Consider the following 20,839-nt stretch of genomic DNA (forward strand, 5'->3'; position numbering starts at 1 on the left):
GGAAATCGTCCACTGAGAGATTAGAGAGTAACATTCTAATCATATGAAAGTCATGATTAAACTATCATCATATAAAAAAAATTAATATTAAAATTAAATAATTATTGATTAAATTTACGATGTATATATTTTGATATCATTCAAAAAAATTATCTCATCTATAGATGTATCATTCAATTTATAGGATCATTATGAATGATAAATTAGATTCTAAAAAAAAGTATAAATATATTGTAATCTCAATTATTAATGTTTCATCCTTACTAGATCCTATAAAGAATAGTCTCTCCTATCAAGATCATCTCGTAAAAGTCATACTATAATTTGATTTTCCTTTTATTAGTCAATAACTATTATTAGAATTTAGTCAGATCTATAATATATCTTATATAATTATATAATGTTACATAATCTAACATTCTTTTACTTGAACTATTAATTGATAAGATATAAATAAATAAATAAATAAATAAATATTTTTTAAAAAAAATAACTTTATCTAATTAAATTATAAAAAAAATAAATTTTATTTTATATATGATCATAAATTTTAAAATAAGATAATAAATCTAATATGTATAATAATACTACATTAAGTCCAACTACTAATATGAGTCATATCGATTATATGCTATCAATATCATACTTTTTTTTATGTACCACAATACTATTAATCTTTCCTAATATAATTCATAATAACCTTTATAATTTATCTTATCAAAATAACCTTATTATTATATTTAACTATAATATACATAAACATAAATATAATCAAAAAATAAAAATAAATAACTTTAATTAAGTAAAAATTTAATAATAACATTCATCTTAATATGTATCATCATATCTTTTCGAATTTACTCACAAGTCTCATTCTGAAAACATATTCTTTAAATAAGCATAAAGATTTAGTAAATGAATCAACAATTATCAAGATGGTACTCATTTTCTCGTTTGATACTTATTGTTTCTAGACTTTTTCTCAACCACTAAATACTCTATCTCGGTATGCTTGAAACCATTAGAGTAGTTGTCAATCTTAAAAAAAAAATTATTATAGAATTACCATAAAATATTTTTAACGACTTGACAATTGAGTCAATTATACCAAATCGTGAGATTCCACAACAATAAAATTTCATTTGTAGTCTTGAAACATATCACAACTTCAGCTTTCATTATTGATAATGCAATAAGTAATTATTTTATACTTTTTCAAGAAATTATCCGTCTAGTTAACATGAATATAAATTTTAAAATTGACTTTCTACTATCGAGGTAATTTATAAAATCAACATCTGAATATTCTGTTACTTAAAAGCTGATTTGATCTATTGTATGTAAGCATGTAATCTTTTGTACCCTAGAGATATTTTATTATTCTCTTCGTAGCTTTCGAATGTTCATTCTTGGATTGCTTGGTATCTACTCAATATTCTAATTGATAGAATATAAGATTTCCCCAACTATATGAGGAAATCTTTTTATTCTGTTGAGGAAAATCCTTTATTCTGTTGAGGAAAATCCTTTCTCTCTGTATAAATAGGAGAAGGAACATGTATTGAAGCATTTTTCATTTCTTCAATAAAGCTTCTTCGTCTTCGGTGGTCCTGTTCTTACTTTACTCACGAAGTCTCTCACTTGTAAACCATTCTTTGTATCGATCCAAGATTGGTATTGTATAAATAAGAGAAGGAACATGTTAATGTATTGAAGTATTTTTCATTTATTCAATAAAGCTTCTTAAGTAATTGTTCTTATTTTCTATTATTTTCATCACTAATTATAAAACTGATATCTAGTCTTATACAAATTTAAACATTTAATAGACTTTCAACTATGCATGTATAATGAATATCCTTCATTTGATTTCTTTATAAGTCATTCTTATGATACTAATTTTCTCTTAATCTTTCATTTCTAGTAATAGGTATATTATTAACTAAATAAAGTTACATATTAGGTCTTTTTAAGACTCGATTAATATATCATTTCTTAGATAGTCTTGGCAATTTTTGAGATAAATCTTTAAATATCTCAATATTAATAAAATTGGTTGTCTTATTTATATTAATCATCTTAAAATTGGTTGAATTATATTTTAATATAAATTAAAATATAATTCATAGATACGACTATTATAATAACCTTGGTCTTACTTACTTTTAGATATATGCATTAATTAACAATATTTTTCATAAATTTGAATGAAATAATGGTATCATGGAACTTTATATATAATTGCTTGGAAGCTTACTTAAGGTCATAAATAGATTTATTAAGTTTGCAAACTCAATTTTTCTTTTCCTTTTCTATGAATCATTCATGTAATTCCATATATATTTTCTCATTTAGATTCTCATTTAAAAATATTATTTTTATATCTATTCAACGTAACTCAAGATCATAATAAGTTATTAATGTTATTTCAACCCTCAACGAATCCTTTTTAGATACCGGAGAGAATATCTTATTATAAGAGATATTTTCTTTTTGAGAAAAATGGTTACTCGTAAGTTAGATTTTAAATCATTCAATATTACCTCTCGAGTCACATTTTATCTTAAAGATCCATTTGTAATCGACTTTTTTAACTCTTCATCAATTGCATCATATCACTTTTCATAATCATTACTTTCTATATATTGTGATATAACATATAATCATCATTAACTTGTATCTCCTCAATATCAAAATTGATCCGTTAAGATTTTTCATTTTCATTGATTTTAACATTTTTAAGAAATAATTTATTATCAAAATCTACTACCTCATGATCGAGGTAATAAAATATGTATCCCTTGGATTTTTTTAGATAATCAATAAAATATCAAAAAATAGTTTCTGGACCTAATGTTGTTTCTGGACCTAATTCATAACTCAAATAGATTTGATGTAACTAACCTACTATGAATCATGTTTAAGATATACATAGCTATCATAAGAGCTTCACCTTATATTGACTCAAGTACAAAGAAATAACTCATAATGTTTCTAATTATATCCTACAATTATTTTGATCATATTCATTATTTATATTATAAAATTCACCACTCCTATCAAATTTGATAATTTAAACTTTTCTATCTAATTGTCTCTCGATCTTGTTTTTTAGACTTCAAGAGTGTTAATAGTTTAAAACTTTTTATGTATTAGATACATATAATATATCTAGATAAATTATTTATAAATATAATAAAATACCTCTTTCCATTGAAATAGGAAAAATTGAGTGATTTGTATATATTAGTATGAATAATCTCATTGAGTTCTTTACTCATTGTGATATTTATCTTTATATGTTTAGTATGACTTTTATTAATACAATTTAGGCAAATATCAAAATTAGTGATATTGAAATCTTCTAAAATATTATCTATTCCTCATTAATATTTTAATTCTTTTATTGAAGATATGCCCTAAATATCTGTCATAATATAGAAGATTTTTCATCATTAAAATTATATTTCAATCCAACATTTGATTATAGGGTCACTAGTATCACTACAAACTCAATATTTAAATTAAATTTGTACAAAACATCACATAAAATTCTAAAATCAATTTTTATTTAATCATAAAATATATTGAGTTTATCATTATGAAAAAAAATAATTTCCTAACTCATTAATTCTATAAAAATAAATATATTTTTTAGAAATAGTAGGAACATAGTATGTGTTAACAATATTTATCATATGGCATGTCTCTAGGCGTAGGCGATAAGTTCTACTACTATCACTTTTGCTTTGAGACGATATCCTATAATAACTAATATTTCATATTATTTTGATTTCCAAGTTAATTTTTTTTTTATGTTATTGGTAACATGAGATGAGATGAAATATCAGAATCAATCTACCAAGTATTAGAATGAATCATTATAATATTTGATTTAAAATATATAAAGATAGAGTCTATATATTTCTTCTCCTACTAGGTCTTGCATTTAATATGGTCCATTTTCATATATCATTTCTTTCTATAAAAGAAGTACTTTATTATAAATATTTTTTATTAGTTTGTTTAATATTTATAAACGTGACAAATTTATTTGATGAATAACAAATTAATTCTTCCTAAATATATATTAATCAAATCATTCAAGTTTCACCTATCCTTATTTTTATTATAGTGAATATTGAATGAGCCAAACTAAGTAGGAAGATAATTATATATGAATTATACGATGATAGATTCATCCATATTCATCACTATTACTTTAAGTTTCGTAGCCTTGTCATATTGAAGATGTAATATTGAATCTCTCGAATATCATCATATTGAACCACAATCAATTTTTCATTAATGTACCAACCAATGACTTATCAATATATTTAAAACTATCTTTTATAGTCCTTAAATATTCTTGTGTGCTAGTTGTAAATGATAATAAAATTTTTATATTATTTATAATTTTCATTCTTATAAATATTAAACTGAATTTAGTAGATCTTTTCATAGTATTAATTTTATTTATTAGTTTCATAGTGCTTTTATTAGTCAAATATGTGGATTTTCTAATAAACAATGCTAGATCAAGATCTAATACATCCAATGTAAACTATATATATTTTAATTATTCTAAATAATTTGAACCATATAGTACAAGGATATTAGAAACATTAGAGTGCTTAGAAAGAAGTATTATTGTAAACTATAAAATAATATTAATGTTTTGAGTTTTTAAAATATGATAAACTATTGATATCATTTATATTTCACCTTCAGTGAAATATTGATATATCTAATGTTCGCTTAAAATTATTTACGGAGCACTAATGATATTTTTATGGAATAGTATTGATATATTTGGGTATATAATTCTGAATTATAAAGGTATCTAAACTAGTATCATCATATCTTATCATATAATTATTCAAAGATGAGAATTATCTAAAATTTCTAATTACTTGTATCATTGTGAATATTATCTTTTAATATCATTTAGGATTAATTCTTTAATTTAATTTATTAGTCTAAATCATTTTGGCAACTATCAATCAAATAAAACCTAAGGATATAAATTATAAATAATATTCACTAAGTATCTTTTAATCTAATTTATGTAAAATTAGTTTAATAATAATAAAATAATAATCATGATAATTATTAAACATTAATCAACATAAACAATAACTCATATGATAATTATAATCATGATAAAATATAAATCATGCCCTTATGTAAAAACAAAATATTACTTATTAACTTAAAAATATACATGTGAATAACCAATCAAATATTCAAGAATAATAATTCAAATTTAATTATCACATGTAAGAATTTATCAAAATGTCATATGAGAAAATTAAAAAAAATCATTATTTATATATTTTTTGTATGGAATCCTAAATTAGATTGACCTTATTTAATTGGATAAGCTCAATTAAGTTAGTCAAAAAATAAAGTTAATCAAAGTTAAAAATTAATCGAAATTCTATCGAAATTTGATTGATTGAATGTAAATCTAATTAAGCAATCAAAATACAATCATGATCAAATTTGATCAAAATACTTGATTAAAGTAAATTATATTAGTTAATTTTAAAATTGAGGACACAAGTCAGAAATTTTAATTTTTGATGAGTAAAACCATAATTTTTCTTAGGATATATAATAAAAATATATAGTTTTTGAAGGGTAAAACAATCAATAGAATATAAATTGAAATTAACTGATTTATAAGAGCAAAATCATAATTTCAAAACTAAAACCCTAATTTTCCAGCTTCCTTTTACGCAATCGTTGTGCGAGGCATGCGCTTGCCACGGCACAAGGGCATCGCCTACAACTGTCACTCTAAGCGACAGCTATCTTAACACTATCGACTGGCGACCTCACCGATCGCCATGTTGTGCTATGTTGTCGTGCCGACGCGTAATTGTGCATATGCATCACTTAACGATCCCCACGGTTGCCACTGTTCATGGTTATGCCCATGCGTTTGTGCGATCGTGGCTATTTTGTTTGCTATGCCGATCGTAGCTAGTAAATGTTAGTGCAATAACATTGTTGCAACCGTTATAGGTAGTGTTGCTATAACCACCACACATAGTGACACTATTGCAACCGTTGTGGGTAGTATTACTATTGTAACCATCGTGACACTGACACTACTACAACAGATTGCGACCAAGGTAGACTAATCGTTGCAAGGCTATTGTACATAAGTATTCGTGCATGCGATTGCTTATGATTGTCGCACCCCACAATGTTTTCACTATGTATAATAACACATGCATGTAGTTGCTGCCCGCGATTCGACTCACAGCTACAAAGGCCATCACCCTAAATAATATTATCACTAACAATAAATTATCAACGATGATCTATCGATCAAATACAAGGAACCTTGTATCACCCGTAAGCAAAAGACAAGACGGATTAGATAAAAAACAGATTGTATTATTATATTTTCGTAAATCAAAACTGAATAATATATTTTCGTAAGCAAAGAGTACCAATAAACAAATCTAATATATTTGATTTCAAAGATATGACTTTAATATCAATTGTAAGCATAAAAATCATGATTATATTAATATTATTATTATGTGAAAAGCTTTAATACTATAAACTGAAATCAAATAATAATAGATTAAATTTATGATATATTTTTTATTATTATTATTTAAAAAAGTCTTTATCTAATATGTAATTATACCATTATCAAATTTGAAAGTTATAATAATTATGTTAGGAGAACTAGATTCGTCTTTTCCTGTTTTCTTATACTTCATAAGATCGTTATGAGTGATAGATTAGAGACTAAAAATTATTAAAAATAAATCTATAATCTTAATTATTAATGTTTCATCTCTAAAATATCTTATAATTTTTATAAATAAAAATAGAAAATCTAAGATAATAATTAGAATAGTCTCTCAAGACTAAATTCATCTCCTAAAAAATCAATCCTATTATAATTAAATTATATTTTTATTTTATTAATAAATGATAATTAGAATCTAATCAAGATTATAATATATCTTAATCACATAATCTAACAAATTAATCTTTCTTACTTCCTCAAGATTATAATATATCTTAATCACATAATCTAACAAATTAATCTTTCTTACTTCCAACAAGTTACCGTTATCATCTCTTTAATAAATGATTAACGACGCTGAGGTACAATAGGACCTATGTCTCCGTTAACAATGACAAATTATGCATGACGTCATACAATAGGCCACACTCCCTCCCATCGTCCCCCGGCTTCGTTTGGTGGTTAAGATGTTCCCGGAGGAACATCCGCATCGAGTATGATGGAGCCGGTGTCGCGTCTTATCTGCAACGAAATCTCCATACCTCTCTGTATCTTTTATCGCAAATAATAATGATATGATAACGAGGTAATATTCCATATACATCCATATTCTTTATAGGTTAATGCAAGGGTAAATGCGTTATTTAAATTCTTTGCAGGCATGGGTCGGTAAAGAACAACCATCTACGCCTAATTAAAAGGGTGTCGATATATGTCGAGGGATTGGGGTTGGCTACGGGTCCTTATTATCCTGCGGGAGGCGGCGGCGGCGACGAGAATTGGAGGCGACAAGGTGAGGAAGAAGGGTTAATGCCCCATCAACACGGCGAGGTATCGATTCCCACCCTACGCCCTCTTACTTCTTCATTAATTATTTCTTCTTTCCCTATTCCCTTTTGCTCCTTCCTCCCTTCCTTCAAGATCCCATCGAACCCCTCCCTTCTTCTCTTCCGATCGGATTCTGCGGTTCGATCGGTGGTGTTTCTGGGACCTGCGGAGATGCCGACCCCGTGGGGTTTGGATCTGATGTGGAGAAGGGGCGTGGAGGAATCTTGATGGTAGAGCTTCGGATATTGGGGTTGGATTCTCCCTCTTTCCTTCTTTCCTTCCTTCAAGATTCCAAGAACTCGGGTTTTGCGGTATGATCCGTGGTGTTTCTTGGGAATAAGCCGATGCGGATCCTTGGGGTTTGAATCTGATGCGAGGGAGCTCGTAGCTGTGGGGTTTCGGATCATGGGATGAGATCGTTTTTCGCTGATAGATCTGTGGATTTTGGCTCGCTCTGGATTTGCTTGATTAGTCGTGCGTAATTTTGTGCATGGTTGTTGCACATCGATGATTTAGAGTATTAGCTTCAATCAATGAAGCAATAGTCATTGTAGGCATCGAGATCTTTGCTGATTGAACGGTTTTGTTGACAGGATCTTGTTATTTGTGCCTTTTGAGATGGGTTCTTTCCTTTTTGTCCCCCGGGATTTCCCCTATAAGCACTTTGACCATTTTAGTTATTAGATTGGCCGTTGTCGTCTGGACGAGGTTTGAGTTTTTTGTGATTTGAGTTATGATTGTTGGATAAGAATCTTGAGGTGACATTTCTTTGGGTTCCTGCTCTTCATGCACTAAGCCGGAGGAAAATCTATTACTCGTTCAATTTCTTCATTATGTTAGGGTTTTACTAATAAGACTGGCGCATTCGTGGTAAAAGAAAATCCTGTCTGTCAAACTCCACGGCATGTAGATAAATCGTGAATGCATGTTATATTTGAGGACTAATAACTCTGGTCTCTCTGGTCTCTTGAATGAAAATTAAATCTGTAGCCTCTATTATCAGAATATGAAGATAGATAGAGTTTATATAATTATGATTATATCACATGATCTGTTATAGTATCGGTAAGAACCTAATTACCAATAGTGCTAGATGGTTGGTTGATGCCATTTGGCCATTCACATGTTCTGATCTGTGTGTGCTACTCTGCTCTGTAATCGAACCTCAAATTGTTCCCCACCTTAGGTGGTGAAGGTAATAATTGCCTCGTGGTCCTTCAGTTATTTTCTTATATTATTATGTGTAGTTAGCTTCATGATCCGTGCTTTTTAGTTTCCAAAAATCTAGAAATTTATTGTAGTGATTGTGACCTATGACAACTGAATTTAGCTAGTCCTCCCTGGAACCTGAATTTAACTAAGAGTTTGTAATCTCATCCAAATAATTTGATCATATTTACTGAATAACAATAAGTCTCTTCATGTCTGTAGCTAAAATTATGTATAATTGTTCTGTTTCTGGGTTTTGGATATATTTTTATCTTATGTATAAAATTGTGAGTAGATTGTTATACTTCTTCTTTGGCTTGGCAAGTCTACTGTTCATCTTATTGTTTGTGATGCTGTTGTGGCGTTTTGTGTCAAGTGACCATCTTAATTTTATCTGTCTGTGTGTGTCTTACAAAGAACTTTGCTTTAAAAAAAAAAGAACTTTGCTTCAAAATCTTCAGTCCTTGTGTCCACTGGAGCAACACTGTAACGTGACTGCTTGATGCTACCAGTGGTCACTTTACAGGCTTGATGCTACATATTTTAACAAATATCTGCTGGTGATGGATGTTCAAGTGCTAACATGTCATATCCTTCCTGTTTGATAGGTTCTGCATTTTCACGATCTTGTGGGCTTAACATTTGCACTATATACATGGAGCAAGTCCCTTTTTGGTCAACTTTCTGCCTCTGCCAACTCTTCTTATTCCAGGAAGCTCTTGGTTGGCGGATTCTTGCTCTTGGAGGCTTTTTTCTTGTCTCTTTTGTCAACTATACTTAGTGGGGAGATATTGGTCCAAGTCCACTGTGGTTAGATTGATGCAGATTGCTTTTGAAGTTGTTGGATCGATGCTGAACTTTCAGAAGTAACCCAGCTACTTGTGCTTTTGATTACTATATATGTACTTTCCACATTTAGTGTGCTCATAATTGGTCTTCCGTGGCAGCATATTATCTGCACAACATCTTTTCGAAGTTTGTCGGAGTTCTCAAGTTGTTAACATCAAAGAAATAATCAGTGGGGTACAATCTTCTTGTTCATATATTTTAGGTAATATGTTTGTTTGCAGTATCTTAACATCAGAATTTTGGCTTTGTTGTTTTTTCTCAGGGCTGAGCTAGTGAGGTTTATGCAGTTTCCTTACATCCTAATTAGTAGACATTTTCGCTTGCTTGCGTCACTTAAGTCAGCCCTGAGATTTGCTGCTTCTTTCTCTGGGAGTTCTTCAATGAAGAAATGTGTTTGAGCAATAACATGTCACAGTGCCTGTGCAAAGCTTTTATGGAGGAAGAAAAGCTTCATTGAAGTTGTTTTGCTCTGGTTCTTTTGGGCAATCAAGTTTTTTGTAAGCTTCATTGAGCTTGCTTTAAATTGCTTCTTTTGGGCAATCGTGTGGCTAACATGAACTCCGAAATGTCATCTGCAACAATTTTTAAGGTTTAAATTGGCCTCACGGAGTTTACTTTAGACTGCTGGAGGATAAGACTTTTGCAGCAGTCTCAGAGATCTGGTAGTGGGATCTATTATTTCAGAACTAATAGTCTATATCTGCTGAAGCTTGTTTAAGATCTGTTACATATCTAAGATCATCTCTTCAAGCATAATCATTTTGTTGTTTCACCATACTACTTGTTAGAGATATAAATAAACTCTTGAGGACTTGGAGATTATACCTAGCTACAGCCGCTGAAAACAATGGAAAGGTGGGTTTGAACTTTGAAATGTTTATGATGGTTTTTTTACATGTAATGCAGTGACATGAAGGAGAACTACCAACTGTTGCAGGTTTAAATTGATTAAGGAAGTTGGTGATGGAACTTTTGGGAGTGTTTGGCGTGCCTTAAATAAGCAGAGTGGAGAAGTTGTATGTTATCTAGACTGTTCTTAGGCTCTACCTGAGATGTGTATTTTCTTTTTTGTCTTTGAGATGTATATCTTCTTTTAATTTGTTTGTGATTATGTAGGTTGCAATTAAGAAAATGAAAAGGAAATACTATTCATGGGAAGAATGTATGAATCTTCGGGAAGTGAAGGTAACATGTCCCTGTGGTCTTCTGCATCTCAACTATATTCCTCTTATGTGTTGCTGATTTATTATTGTGGAGGGTTTTATTACATCATTTTTTTTTCAGTCTCTTCGGCGGATGAACCACCCTAATATTGTGAAGCTTAAGGAGGTCATAAGGGAAAATGATATATTGTACTTTGTGTTTGAGTACATGGTATGATGATATGACTCCCTTCTTTTTTTATTTATTCTACATTTATGTATCATGGGATTTAAAATAATTTTGGTGAATGTCTTCAGGAATTCAATCTTTACCAAATTATGAAAGACAGAGGCAAGGGTTTCTCAGAGGCAGAAATTCGTAATTGGTGTTTTCAGATATTTCAAGCCCTTGCTTACATGCATCAGCGAGGCTATTTTCACCGTGACCTCAAGCCTGGTAATTGCTTTGTGTTTTGTGTTTAATGTCTATACATCTAAGCCATGAGTGTATAATTTGTGAAAATCTGTAAAATCTATATTAAGTTGAAAATAGTATATGATCTTAACAAATCAGTAAATCTTTCAAGTGATATGATCCAATCAGCTTTCCTGGATTGCTTTGATATTTTGTGTTATGCAGATGCTCTATTGTATTTTTGCAGATGCTTTTTTTATCTCCTATGATCGAAGTAGCCATTTAGGTTTATAGAGACTCTGTTGGTGGTTTCTAAAGGTTAGATCATTGTGCCGTTCCTTCAAATATTTGCAGACTTGAATTAGTCCCTAGGAAGGGATTAGACAACAAAAGATAGCACAATGATCGAAGTAGCCATTTAGGTTTAAGAGACTCTGTTGGTGGTTACTAAAGGTTAGATCATTGTGCCATTCCTTCAAATTTTTGCAGACTTGAATTAGTCCCTAGGAAGGGATTAGACAACAAAAGATAGTATAATGTGGATTGGTTGTCAATTGTTCATTCAATTATGGTACTAGTATAAGAAATGAGCCCTTACAACAGTAATTGCTAGTCATGTGGACGGAGGGCCCCATCAGTCGACCAACATCGAATGACTTTAGTACCTTGCCTTCCAACCACCTCCCAAATCAGGCCTGCCGAAGAACTTTTACGCAGAGCAAAATGCTGTAGATTGCTCTACAGCTTTAGTACATTTCCTTCCAACGATCTCCTACATCAGGCCTGCATAAGAACTTTTATGCATTGCAACATGCTGTGAGAGTTTGCTCCACATGGTTGTGGCATAAACAGGAACCGTTGTGGTTGTGGCATGTGTCAGGTGTCCTGGTCATCTTGATCATTCTCCAGCTTCCTTCGCTATCTCTTTATCATCTTCTTCATCTATATTAAACAGTGTCAATCATTGGATGATCCCGCTGGGTGAACTTTCAGTGATTCTCTTCCTTTCTGCTTATAGGATAAGGATCCCCACATCACCCACACTCTGAGCTTCTCATCTTTTACATGAGTGAAGGCTGGATTTGTTCCTAACATCAAACTCAGCAAGGTGACTAAAAGGACCGTTATCATTACCAAAGAATCATATTATGCATTTACAGCTACTATAGGGTATATTTTGAAATAAAATTATTTCCGTGTGAGATCTTGTTCCATAAACTTAAGTCTCTCTTATCACTTCTTTAAGACTGAGAATTAATTATTCATCACCACCCTTCTATGTTAATAATTTTCTCACTCAATATTTCGTGCTTGCTTTTCATAGGAAATGACAGTGAAGCTTAAAAGGTTCGTGGAAGGGACTCAAGATAGTATTACAGATATTATTATGTTCATATACTCTTCTTTTTTCTGGCCCGGCATACAATTGATGTAATGAACCTTTTAGTTCCTGCCCTGTTTAGGATGGATTTGCTAGAGATGACAAATAATATAAGACTCAACCGAGCTTGATTTCAACCTACAACGCTAACTCTTCTTATCTTCCTTGGTTTCTGTTTTGTTTCTTTTCAAACCTAATATTTAAACCTTTTCTGTATATCTCACAAACATATTTCTGAGTTTGTAGAGGTATTTCTAAGCTATATGCATCTGATAACTGAAATTTTTTGAAGAGACATGTGGAGAGTCCATAAGGTTGCATTTTGAAGTTTGTAGAGCACTTGCGGATGCTTGACAGAATCCAATTACTGTGTGCAGTACCATAGGGCCCTTGAGAATTCTATTTTTTTGTTTGTGCATCTAATGCAATTCAATGGTCTCATCAGCTGTACATTATGTCATGCTTCAATGGTTTTTGTAGACTGATTGTCACAAAATGTTGGTGTAAAGAACATTGTCATGTGTCACATTTTTCTTCTATCTTTTTGAGAACATTGTGTTTTATGGTAGGGGGTTAGCTTTCCTTTGTTTATTTAGATGGGAAATGAAATTCCTCTATGTCGAAGATTTTTGCTATATTGCACAGAGCTGCATTGATATATGAGTCAAGATTTTATCTGTAATATCTATCTAAATTCTAGTTAACTTGGAAAGAAATTTCTGATATGTTGCTATTATTTGTTGCATTAGTTGTCAGATATATTTGAAATTGCGTATTAGCGTTTTTAAACATCTTTGGATTTTTTTTTTCTCAGAGAACCTATTGGTCACAAAGGACATTATAAAGATAGCAGATTTTGGCCTAGCACGGGAAGTTTGTTCACAGCCACCATACACTGATTATGTTTCTACCCGTTGGTATGTTTAGTTTGATAATTTGCAATCTACATCATGCTATGTCATGTTATTAGTTTATTCCTTGAGCATCTAATATGTGTGGATGTGCTAGGTACCGAGCACCTGAAGTTTTGCTGCAGTCATCCATTTATGGTGCTGCAGTTGGTAAGTTTAAGTTTGTTACACACTTCAAACATAAAAGCTTTTTAACATATAGTAATCTTCATTTTATTTCTTTCTATTATCTTTAGATATGTGGGCTATGGGCGCTATCATGGCTGAGCTATTTACTCTCCGTCCTCTTTTTCCTGGCTCAAGGTACCATATATAATTAACTTGTATTGCTCATTTAAAGTTTCCAACAACATATCTTTCCATTTATTTTCTTCCTCTTGTCAGTCTTTTAAATCTCCCGAGTGTAATCCATAACCCGTAAGCTCTGAATTTTGCTTCTTGTTTTACTATTTATGTTGTTGTATGTGAACATGAAAAATATGATATCATTGATTATGATTGATGCCTAATACATAATTTGTGGCTAAAATGTTCCTATATTGACCAAATATGTTAGTCCAAAACCAAGGGAAACATACGAGAAAGTAAAACATTTTGCTTTTTGTACAATATAACCACAACCACCTAAAGTTGAAGCTCATGTAATTGGAATAGACACCTTTTGCTATATAATGAGCCAATTCAGCTGAAAGCAGCTTCCTATTTGGTTGAGGGATAGCATGGAAGTTGTTAATGTGCTACATCTGACAGTAGTTGGTGTATGTCTGCAATCTGCCTAGAATTTAGCAACTATCTTTTACATGGAAGTTGCTGGCGGTGAGGTTCAACTACTTGCAAGAGACTGGTGATGGGGGAAGGTCTCTCATATGTAGCTGTTTGAGGAAAGGTTTGAAAAGATCCAAAGTTCTATAACATGCATGCTATATGTATCCTGTAGTTAAAGATTTATATAGTATGAACTGCAGTTAAAGATTTGGATGGAATATGGATCTGTATTGTCCTGTCCTGTCACCAAAATAATTACAAAAATAAATACCGATGGATGCTGACCTATATGTTCCAGTACTGGTGCTTGGTCAGAATGGTAACAGATTTGTACAACCAAAATTTGTACAACCAGATATAGATGACACAAAACAAGTTTGATTATGATATGTTTTCTGATTTTCTCTGGTTTGTTATTCCTCTGCAAAATCAAGCTACTCAATTATTTGTCCTCAGTTTTGTGTCCTCTTGTTTGTTCCTTGTTGTAAATACAAGTTTGCCATGCAGTGAAGTGGACGAGATTCACAAAATTTGCAGTGTTCTTGGTAGTCCAAATGAGGACTCCTGGGCAGAAGGATTACAGCTTGCAGATTTTATGAAGCATCAGTTCCCTCAGGTAATTTGTGTACCTGACAAGTTTATTACGCTTTCTAAAGTTTGTTATAGCGCAAGGTTTTGAAGAGCATCCTCTGTTTAGGGCATTGTTACTCAATTACTTGTTTGACGTATTATCAGGTATTGGTCATTGTTACGCCATCCATTTTTATGCAGATGGATGCAATGATATTGTGTGATATCTTCTATATAAATCATGTTTGGCTGTAACATGGATTTCTGTTGTTTTCTTTTGATCTTTCTGTATAAATCTAGACTTTATTTTTATGAAAAATTGAATATGCTTCTTTGCTCTGGGTGCCTTATTTACATTATTATATTGTTCATTATACATGTCTGATGTGAAATTATGACAATGTATTAGTCTGCAATCATCCACTATATTAAGACAGTACATTACTGATCCTAAGTGCACTGAGGCTATACAATCTCATGATTTATTTCTCCATTTATCTTAAGTTATACTGCACAAACTAATCCTACAATGTATTTCCTTGGTGTACAGTGTCCTCCTGTCCATCTATCACTTTTAATTCCCTCTGCCAGTGAGGATGCAATTAATCTAATTACAGTAAGCATATGGTTTTTCTTGTTTGTTTGCTTTTGAAGTGATACAGGAATTATTGCTGTCCTTGATTAGTCTAATATCTTTTGTCCAACGATGATACACTATCTCTAGGCACTATGTTCCTGGGACCCCTGCAGGAGACCAAAAGCATCCGACGTTCTTCAACATCCTTTCTTCCAAGTGGGCATCGTTCCTCTGTCTTGCCTTATTTATAGTGAAGATGTTATGTAAATTGGCATGGCCTTTTGACTAGAAAATATGCTAATACCTGTTTCATTCCTTGGATATTTGTAGTCATGCTTTTATGTGCCTCCATTCCTTCGTCCAAGAGTGGCGTCACATACACCTGGTCAGTTTTCAACTTTAGAATTTTTGTTCTTGTCATTATGCTAATCATTCTGAGGTTGATTTCTGAAATAAGCATGATTTTCTTGTTATTGAAGTTGGGATCAAAGGAGCACCGGAGCAGAGCAGTACTAGAAGATATTCAACTGGAGCTCTGTCTGTCACTAAATCAGCAAATAGTTCTGTAACAGCAAAAGCAAATGCTTCTCTCAGAGCTGGTAAGTTTTTCATTAGTACAAGACATGAATGACAAGCCATGGTCAGGTTTTATTTGTATTGTGAAAGCAGAAGTAACTATTTTTATGGGAACTTCAACTTTTGTCTTGGTTTGATTTGCTTTGCATGACATGAAATAACCATCTATTGGAGTCATATGATCGAATTTGTTCTTGCAGGTGTTCAAAGGAAATTGGAGATGGATAATCAGGTGGCTTGCAGTTCTTTTGTATCTTATTTTTATCTATACGTATTCTCATCATCTTTTTTACTATGGTTAGGAGTTTGAGAAAAATGGAAAATCCCCGAAGAACAATCTGAAAGAATCTCGATATAAACCACCAACAAGGCTTAACCCAGGCAAGTTGTTTTTTGTACTGTAGTTGCAGTTTCTTTGGTTATTGTTTTATTGTTTTGGTAAACTTTCTAGCAGTGTTGTTTTATTTAAATAAGGGTGTTTTTTGTGACTTTTCGAGCAGGACATTTGGGACGGAATCCTGGCAAGGTTACTGATGTGCCGAGTAAAGCTCATGTACAAATGACTGACAAATTGGGACGTATGTCACTGAATTCTCGTACACACAAAACGGACAAGCCTCCACCTTCAATGAAAGCTGGTGGTTGGCACAGCCAATCTGAGATTCCTGCCAGGAGGTATTCCAGGAAAGTAGTTGGCTGAGTCAAAAACCTTTGCAGTCAACTAAACGCACCGTATGTTTCTGGTGAAAAACGTTTGCCGTGTTTTTATACGAGCTCTCTTGCATTTTGATGTTCAGTGAAAGCTACCCGAAAATATTTACCTAGAAAATGTTGGCGTTATAACGGTAGCGTGCACGCGGTTTAGCATTAGTGGTAGTGCCTTGTTTATTATAGTGGTTAGTTGCACTTTTAGCATTGTTGGTGGATGTTTGAGGCTTTTAGGACTGGCGCTTGCTGCGTTTTGTGAAAAGCACCAATTTCTAATACATTTGGGGAAAAAACAAAAAATATATCAACAAAGGAAATGCACGTGCTCCTCTTCTCCAGATGTGCACGGATGCCGCGTCCAAACCACCCCCCCCCCCTCCATCTCTGCACGTGCTCCTCTTCTCCAACATGGATTCCTCACCTCTCCCCTGCACCTTTTCTCTCTGTGTCAATGTCATTGGAACTCGACAGCACGCAGTGCTCTCTCTCTCTCATTAAAATTGTTGATGTTGTGTTTTGGTCGGAGGTTAATTTACTGGCAGAGCTCTCATTTCGATTGTTGATCATGATCAATGCTTTGATTGTTTCTTTGTGCATGACCAGGCGGAGGCGGCGGCGGCTATCGTCGAGCTAATGTTGCTAATGCATGCCCGCTCGATTCTCTGCTTCGGCAACTCACGAAGGTGCCAACTTTCCGACGTATTCTCTAACAGGATAATATTTCTTATATTTATCGATTATTTGTCATCAATTCTGCTTATGTTGCATGGACTCAATAGTCTGAACTAAATTCTGTTATTTATCGAATTTAGGAATAACATATCAAATAAATTAACAATCGTATTGCAATCAAACTTCTGTTCCTCTTTGACTTGAAAGGGAGTAAGAATGTGACTGGCTTGACTTTTTTGGTTCGGCTTTGATATTGGAAGTCATCCCTTTGAGTCGGGTTCAGGACCGAATCCTTCCCTCCCACCCCACCAATCATCTCTTCTCCGTTCCAATTTGATGTGGTCAAAGTTCCTGAGCCTGTCAGATCTAGTCAAACTGCATTACCATTTAATTGTGATGGTCAGAGAGTGTTGGATACGTTATGAATAGAAGATTACCGGTCTTCTATGGTGGGTTCGACTCGACCCACCCAATTGTCTTAGAACCGTTGATCTTTGGATGTCAGGACCCATCCATCGGCTCAGCCACTCCCATTCCATCGTCCTACTTGTATATATATACATATTGCTCCGTCTCAAGAATACCGTTGGATCGGAGTGCACAGAGCTCAGAAACAAGCTCCGTCTCTTCGTGCCGTCCCAATTCTGTTCTCCCAACACTCGATGGCCTCTCCTCTGCTCCTCCTCCCCGTCTTGATGGCTCCCGTCGTCTTCGCCGCCGTCCTCGCCTTCCTAGTACGCCCACGCCCCGTGCGCGTTCCCATAAAGGGCCGCCATGTCTTCATCACCGGGGGTTCCAGCGGCATCGGCCTCGCCCTCGCCCGCCTCGCTGCCGCGGAGGGCGCCCACGTCTCCATCCTTGCTCGTAGAGCCGCCCAACTCCAGGAGGCCCGCGACGCCATCCGCCTCGCAACCGGCGTCGACGTTGCCATATTCAGTGCCGACGTTCGGGACGCCGACGCCGTCGCGAAGGCGGTGGAGGCGGCCGGGCCCGTCGACGTACTGGTGTGCAACCACGGCGTGTTCACGCCGCAAGAGCTCGAGAAACAGGATTTGGAGGAAGTGCGGTTCATGGTGGAGGTCAATCTTATGGGTACCTTCAACCTCATCAAGGCTGCGCTGCCTACCATGAAGCAGAGAACCAAGGTCACGGGACTCCCTGCTTCCATCGCCATCATGTCCTCTCAGGCCGGCCAGGTACCGCCGCTAAATTGTTCGACGTTTGACCCCTTATAATGATTGAACTACTTTTTCGAGCATGCTTTTCTTAATGGCCGCCCAACTTGTTTTCTACCGATCTGCAAGTATTTGGTCCCCCCGACGGTCTAATCTTTTAATCAGTATCATCGTTCTTCCCTAACATTTTTGGAACCCGAAGATTTGTGATCTTGTGGTGACCGTTCCGTGCTGTAGGTGGGTGTCTACGGTTACACAGCGTACTCCGCTAGCAAATTCGCACTTCGCGGCTTGGCGGAGGCTCTGCAGCATGAGGTCATTGCTGACGACATTCATGTGTCCATGATATTTCCTCCAGATACAGAGACTCCAGGTTTTGCCGAAGGTATGCAACGAGTCCCTTGTGATCTTCTTGCACTGTTCATTTGAAATGTCAGCAGAGTTCAAATTACCAATTGTGGACCACAGTGTTCATCAATATGAATTTGTGACGTCAACCCGTTTGACAAATTTGAAAAAAGGGTGTTTGACCAGAAAAGCCTTACCTGAAAAAGTGTTCATCTCCTTCCTTTCAACTGCTGTGCATCATATCATATAAATGAAGAAAGCATGCTCACCTTAAGGTATCTTAGTTTCTGCTTTATACCATTTTGATTGGTGGAGAAATGTCAATGGGCTTTATCCGCAGAATAAGTACTAGAACAAGCATCATTATCATTGTTATGCTGAACCTTGTGGTATTTATTCAAATAAAAGCAGTAAAAGTTGGGATGTTTCTTTCTACCTTTGTTGCTAGTTCATCTGTAATTACTAGTTTGAGCTATTATTCTCTTTATATAAATCATGTGTTGTGTCTTAACATATGACAATGGACTCGATGTTCTCTGACCCATTTAACCATTGTTAGCATTGCGACAATATCATAGCATTTGATCTCAAACGTTTTCCTAAAACAAGCTATTATGATTACATGACTTCTCTTGCTGAATACAGAGCACAGGAGGCGGCCAGATCTCACCAATATCATAGCAGGGTCTTCTGGTGGTATGAAGGCCGATGATGTCGCTAAAAAAGCTTTAGATGGCATCAAATCTTCAAGGTTTATTGTTCCCTGCAACTTCGAGGGGACTATGCTATCTATAGCAACAGCTGGTTTGTCCCCACAGAGCTCATTCTTGGCTGCATTAGCTGAGGTGCTTGGTGCCGGATTCATGCGCTTCATGGGTTTATGTTTCCAGTGGAATTGGTTTAGTAGTATCGAAAACTGGCATTCCAAAAAGAAGGGCTTGTAATAAGCACCACCATTTTGGAGAAAATAAGGTGGTCCCCTTTCACAGCTCAAATTTACTTCTCAAGCAATCCTATTGTACGAATAAGCTTAAGCCTTTAGGTTTATGCTCTTTCTTGGTTACCTGTTTATTTACTAATTGGTTTATGTGACAATCTGCGCATGAATTGTTGTAGGAGCTATTTAGTTAATTTTATTAATAAAATGAATTTAATTATTTTTTAAAATATTTTGTATATATTATATTAATTTTTAAAAATTAAATTAAATCAGAATTATTATCTTATTCAAAGAGAATCGCTATTGAAACTTTTAAATGTGGCGTGAGACACGTGTGAAACTCTCCATTCTCCAAAGTTCCCTAATACCTCAGCGAGTAAGTTTCTTATAGTCGAGAATTTGTCGCAATAAAGAGCACATCTCAAGATTTTGCGAATACTGTGTTCACCAAAAACAAAAAATTGCGAGCATTCCGGGTCGCTTTTGCGCCCGTGTCGAGCCAGCCATTCTGGTAAGCATTCCAAGGAATTATTTGAATGCACATCGGACGATGACATGGCCGAAATGCCAATGCTTCCCCGGCTACAAGGGAACTAGTCGACGTGGCAGTCATCTGTTGGCACGTTCCCCTGTTGCTGTTCCATAAAGCACCAGCAGATCCCCACCACCCTGTAAGTCTCTGCCTCTGGTTGCGTCTAATAATAACAAATAGTAAGTGTAAGAGTGACAGGATGAGAGCGTCGTGGTGGCCAACTTGGCGCCACCGCAAAGTGCTGTACGCTCCGCGTTTCGAGATCCATTCCTGCATTTAAATGTTTTTAAATGGAACGGCCGTAACAGCTCCCAGCAACCAAACAAGTCATTAATTCTAAATCCCTCAACGAAACAAAAAGAACACTTTGCACTGGTAGACCACGCGCTGCATATCTCACCGTCACTCACTGATCCAACGGTCCTCATCCATCCGCCCACCCCCAATACCCTTTTAACATCGGAAC

General features: G+C 34.2%; 2 protein-coding genes across 9 annotated transcripts; both read left to right on the forward strand.

Moving 5' to 3' along the window:
- Positions 1-7,449: 7,449 nt before the first annotated feature.
- Positions 7,450-16,794, forward strand: LOC103970546 (cyclin-dependent kinase F-4). 8 transcript variants are annotated; one of them, XM_009384354.3, is made up of 21 exons: positions 7,450-7,606; positions 9,421-9,678; positions 9,760-9,835; positions 9,924-10,158; positions 10,251-10,323; positions 10,450-10,516; positions 10,599-10,677; positions 10,778-10,846; positions 10,946-11,035; positions 11,122-11,260; positions 13,414-13,516; positions 13,608-13,660; positions 13,747-13,813; positions 14,783-14,891; positions 15,396-15,461; positions 15,570-15,638; positions 15,753-15,807; positions 15,902-16,021; positions 16,199-16,230; positions 16,301-16,379; positions 16,499-16,794. In XM_009384354.3, the coding sequence occupies exons 6-21, from the start codon at positions 10,509-10,511 to the stop codon at positions 16,696-16,698; spliced, it is 1,338 nt and encodes a 445-aa protein (XP_009382629.2). In that variant the 5' UTR covers positions 7,450-7,606; positions 9,421-9,678; positions 9,760-9,835; positions 9,924-10,158; positions 10,251-10,323; positions 10,450-10,508; the 3' UTR covers positions 16,699-16,794. The 8 variants fall into 8 exon arrangements, with proteins under 8 accessions (XP_009382629.2, XP_018676530.2, XP_018676531.2 ...); XM_018820985.2 differs by having other exon boundaries at positions 9,924-10,323; XM_018820986.2 differs by having other exon boundaries at positions 10,251-10,516.
- Positions 16,795-17,071: 277 nt separating this feature from the next.
- Positions 17,072-19,996, forward strand: LOC135585906 (3-dehydrosphinganine reductase TSC10A-like). Its single transcript, XM_065134166.1, has 3 exons — positions 17,072-18,574; positions 18,791-18,938; positions 19,547-19,996. Exons 1-3 carry the CDS (start codon positions 18,041-18,043, stop codon positions 19,843-19,845), a joined length of 981 nt encoding a protein of 326 aa, XP_064990238.1. The 5' UTR covers positions 17,072-18,040; the 3' UTR covers positions 19,846-19,996.
- The last annotated feature ends 843 nt before the right edge of the window (positions 19,997-20,839 follow it).

The sequence above is a fragment of the Musa acuminata genome, chromosome BXJ2-11 (assembly GCF_036884655.1).
Source record: "Musa acuminata AAA Group cultivar baxijiao chromosome BXJ2-11, Cavendish_Baxijiao_AAA, whole genome shotgun sequence".
In the NCBI taxonomy this organism is placed as follows: Eukaryota; Viridiplantae; Streptophyta; class Magnoliopsida; order Zingiberales; family Musaceae; genus Musa; species Musa acuminata.

Excerpts from the sequence above, each read along its gene's own strand:
- LOC103970546 (XM_065134163.1), top strand. Across the intron at positions 11,261-13,413 it reads TCACCGTGACCTCAAGCCTG|AGAACCTATTGGTCACAAAG; the intron begins GTAATTGCTTTG and ends TTTTTTTCTCAG. Across the intron at positions 16,022-16,198 it reads AAATGCTTCTCTCAGAGCTG|GTGTTCAAAGGAAATTGGAG; the intron begins GTAAGTTTTTCA and ends TTGTTCTTGCAG.
- LOC135585906 (XM_065134166.1), top strand. The coding sequence starts at position 18,041 with ATGGCCTCTCCTCTGCTCCTCCTCCCCGTCTTGATGGCTCCCGTCGTC. Across the intron at positions 18,575-18,790 it reads TGTCCTCTCAGGCCGGCCAG|GTGGGTGTCTACGGTTACAC; the intron begins GTACCGCCGCTA and ends TCCGTGCTGTAG. Across the intron at positions 18,939-19,546 it reads GACTCCAGGTTTTGCCGAAG|AGCACAGGAGGCGGCCAGAT; the intron begins GTATGCAACGAG and ends TGCTGAATACAG.